Source organism: Sphaeroforma arctica, assembly GCF_001186125.1.
Source record: "Sphaeroforma arctica JP610 unplaced genomic scaffold supercont1.904, whole genome shotgun sequence".
NCBI lineage: Eukaryota > Ichthyosporea > Ichthyophonida > Sphaeroforma > Sphaeroforma arctica.
The window spans coordinates 1-3,112 of NW_014039654.1; the positions used below are offsets into that span (position 1 = coordinate 1).

General features: G+C 43.7%; 1 protein-coding gene across 1 annotated transcript in view; it reads left to right on the forward strand.

The window, feature by feature from the left end:
* Positions 1–262: 262 nt before the first annotated feature.
* SARC_09182 (hypothetical protein) overlaps positions 263–3,112 on the forward strand; it is a 5,012-nt gene continuing 2,162 nt past the window's right edge. Inside the window, exons 1-4 of the mRNA XM_014296807.1 lie at positions 263–398; positions 1,220–1,323; positions 2,175–2,298; positions 2,916–3,089. Coding sequence (XP_014152282.1) covers positions 291–398; positions 1,220–1,323; positions 2,175–2,298; positions 2,916–3,089 — 510 coding nt within the window. The 5' untranslated portion in view covers positions 263–290. The remainder of the gene's footprint in view (positions 399–1,219; positions 1,324–2,174; positions 2,299–2,915; positions 3,090–3,112) is intronic.

The window sequence follows — 3,112 nt, forward strand, 5'->3', positions numbered from 1 at the left end:
CTGTGTGTGTGTGTGTGTGTTTATAGGTATGGGTGTGTAGGCAGACATTCAAATTTATGTATAGATATATGTGTTATTTAGGTCATCTATTCATCGTTAAAGAAATGGAACAGATTTGAAGAAGGCGGCATGTGCAAACCAAAATGTACTGGATGATTTGCCGAGTTTTCATTGATCATTTGTAGCGTCTCAGCCGTAAGTACTACGTTATACGCAGGCATCTAAACTCTCCACCTCTTCTACAAATTGTGTAACTTTCTGGACAGGATGTTTCCCATCACTTTGGCCCAATGCCTGCCGACGACAAACGCGGTGTGCCCCAGAAAGAACGAAAAGATTCGAGCGGTCGCGTGCATAAGCCCGAGCGTACAAGACGTCTGTCTGAGGCTGCCAAGCAGGTAGTTATGGGTGTGGTACCGTGATGTTAGAGAAATTTACATGTTCGCCAGCTTGACGATGTTCTTAGTCACTGGTTTGCTGTATCTATATGAAGTTTTAATGTAGCTGATGCTTTGTTTTGGAACACAAACAAGTGGGAGTTGGGTTTACAACGCGTTTAGCAGCTTAGCGGATGGATAAAAGGGGGAGGGGTTCGCGATTACAGAAGTTTGAGTATAGGGGTGTGATCACTGTACTGTGTGTGTGGTAGTTTAGAATTCGTACGTGAGCGCAAAGATACCGACAGTCGTACGCACAACAAAGACATGTACGAGGCATTCCAAATGCTGTCTGGAGACGGGTATAACAAATTCTAAAAACTCACACATTAACGTTATTTACGTGTACTGCAGTCTCTAGATGTGAGGGTGTATCCGCCACACACTATCCGTTCCATCGAAGGTATTCATTTGGTGTCGAACACTGTAGTTGGGACTGTAATTAATCTTGTCTTCGAGATAGGGCATTCCGTGTGGTCATTAGCGACTGAGTTTGGTTGGCGATTGCCTTCAGGAATATCTCAAGGAACTCTATCATCTGTGTACCGAGAATACCGCACGTGACAACACCAACCCTCATCATTGGCTACGTACGCAAAGCACATTCTTCTGTTATTTTGTTTTATACGCAACATTGTGATCCTACAACACAAGCACACCTTTGAAATACCACAGGAGTAACAAAGATCGTAGTATCAGAGTGGTACCACAATAGTCACACATTAGTACTAGAGTAGTTAGAATAATACTCATAGTCATGATCCCAACCGAATGTAATTCAGGACCTGGCAGTTTTGGGCAAGAGAATGTCAATGGGCAAGCTTCCGTTGAGAATTACAGAACGCTCAAATCCTGCGAAGGAACACGAGATCAGGCCGAATTCAAGGTGAGTCCAAGCGCGGCAGTGTTGGTATCAACCTCATTCGCCACCAAGAACTTATATGTTCGTCTCAGTCTATCGTGCATAGAAAGGTATTCTCTTGCCATCATCGAAAGGCGTAGGTATGCGTGGATACTGCAGCCTAATTGACCAATCACAACTACTATATTTGTCTCGATTCGTTGTCATTAGAAAGCCGGTTTCTCGCTCAATTGAACGTGAGTGCAAGCGAAGTAGTGTTTCTGATACAGCCCGATTCTCCGCTAGATACTTCATTTTCGTCTCGATGCATACTGCGTTAACAGTATTGTTCTACCCAACTTATGGTGAGTACAAGCGTGCCATTCTTAATATTGCAGCCTACCTAGCTACCAACCCTCCTGTTTCTCCCCGTAGTTTGCTGAATTGTTAGTAGTGTCTCACCTGGTTCAACGTGAGTGTAAGCGGGGCGGTGGTTGGTGGTCTTACTACACTCAAAACTAACACCTAACAATCCATGTTCGTGACAACCTAGGTAGATTAGGAACATTGCATTTTCGTCATATCCAGGTGCTCATTGGTCGTCGAGAATTGTCAGTGATCACTCCACTTTAGTGATATGTACATCAGAGCTCTTAACGCTATGATACTGTGTTCCTAGTTCTATGTTCCTTCTCATAAAAACCTCCAGTGTTTAGGATCGCCTGTGATCACTCCACTATAGTGATACGCTCTCAGATTACATACCTACAATGTTTCTTCTCATAAAGGTCTCCAGTCTTTAGGATTGCCTGTAATCACTTTGCTATAATGGTGTGCTCTCAGATCACTTATCGCTTTGTTCCTATGTTTCTGTTTCTTTGTTACTTCTCTTAAAGGTCTCCAGTTTTTGTCGAGAATGGCAACTGTATTGGTCACACGCTCTTCAAATTGCGGACCAATCCTCCCGACGCGCACTACCAGCCATACTTTGAAGGCAGGAAACGCATGTTTGAGGTCATGGTGAGTTGACTTTAAACCAATGTTTGTCTTTAACTCGACTTAAACTAATGTATGTCTCTAACTCGACTTAAACTAGTTTATGTCTCTAAGTCGATACATCTAATTGGTCACTCAGTATATTTATCGTGTGAAGCGTTTCCACATCCATCGATGTGTATGAACGCCTAGGCTTTGACGGCAGAAACGCACAATCGATGGTGAGTGGCTATAAACTAGTATATGTTTTGTAACCCGATCAATGCCTGACTTCTCGGAGTACTCTTCGTGTTTGTTTGTATTTGTGCTGCAGTGATTAAGAATAAGTCTGTCGTCCACAAACTGTTGAGTTTGCCCGGATAGATATTATTTTAGTATACCTAGCACGTGCTTGATTATAAGGCGCTAGTCTCTACCTTAGCCGCAGCGTTCAACACAATTCGATATCTGGCATGTCCATACGAAGGCAAGCGCAATCGGAGGGTATGATACGCTCGCCTTTAGAGCCTCGTATATCAAATTGTCATACATCCACCTTCATGCGCCAATCCAATCTGCTACCACCCATACTATACTAGATGCTTCTGTACAGTGAATCACTCTGACATCTACTGATACTTTCGCAACGTCACAATGCGTAGGTACAAGGTCATTTGCTCAACATCTCGCCTGACGATCAAGTCTACATGGGAATCATGGGCGACAAACCACTCGCCATGAACAGTTGGTTAGGCAGCTGGACGTCTTCGGCAATGATAGCGTTCATCAAACTAAAAGTCAAGGATGTGCATGTAACACTAGGCAATGAACACGAGGTACGCCGGCCCAACCTTAGTAC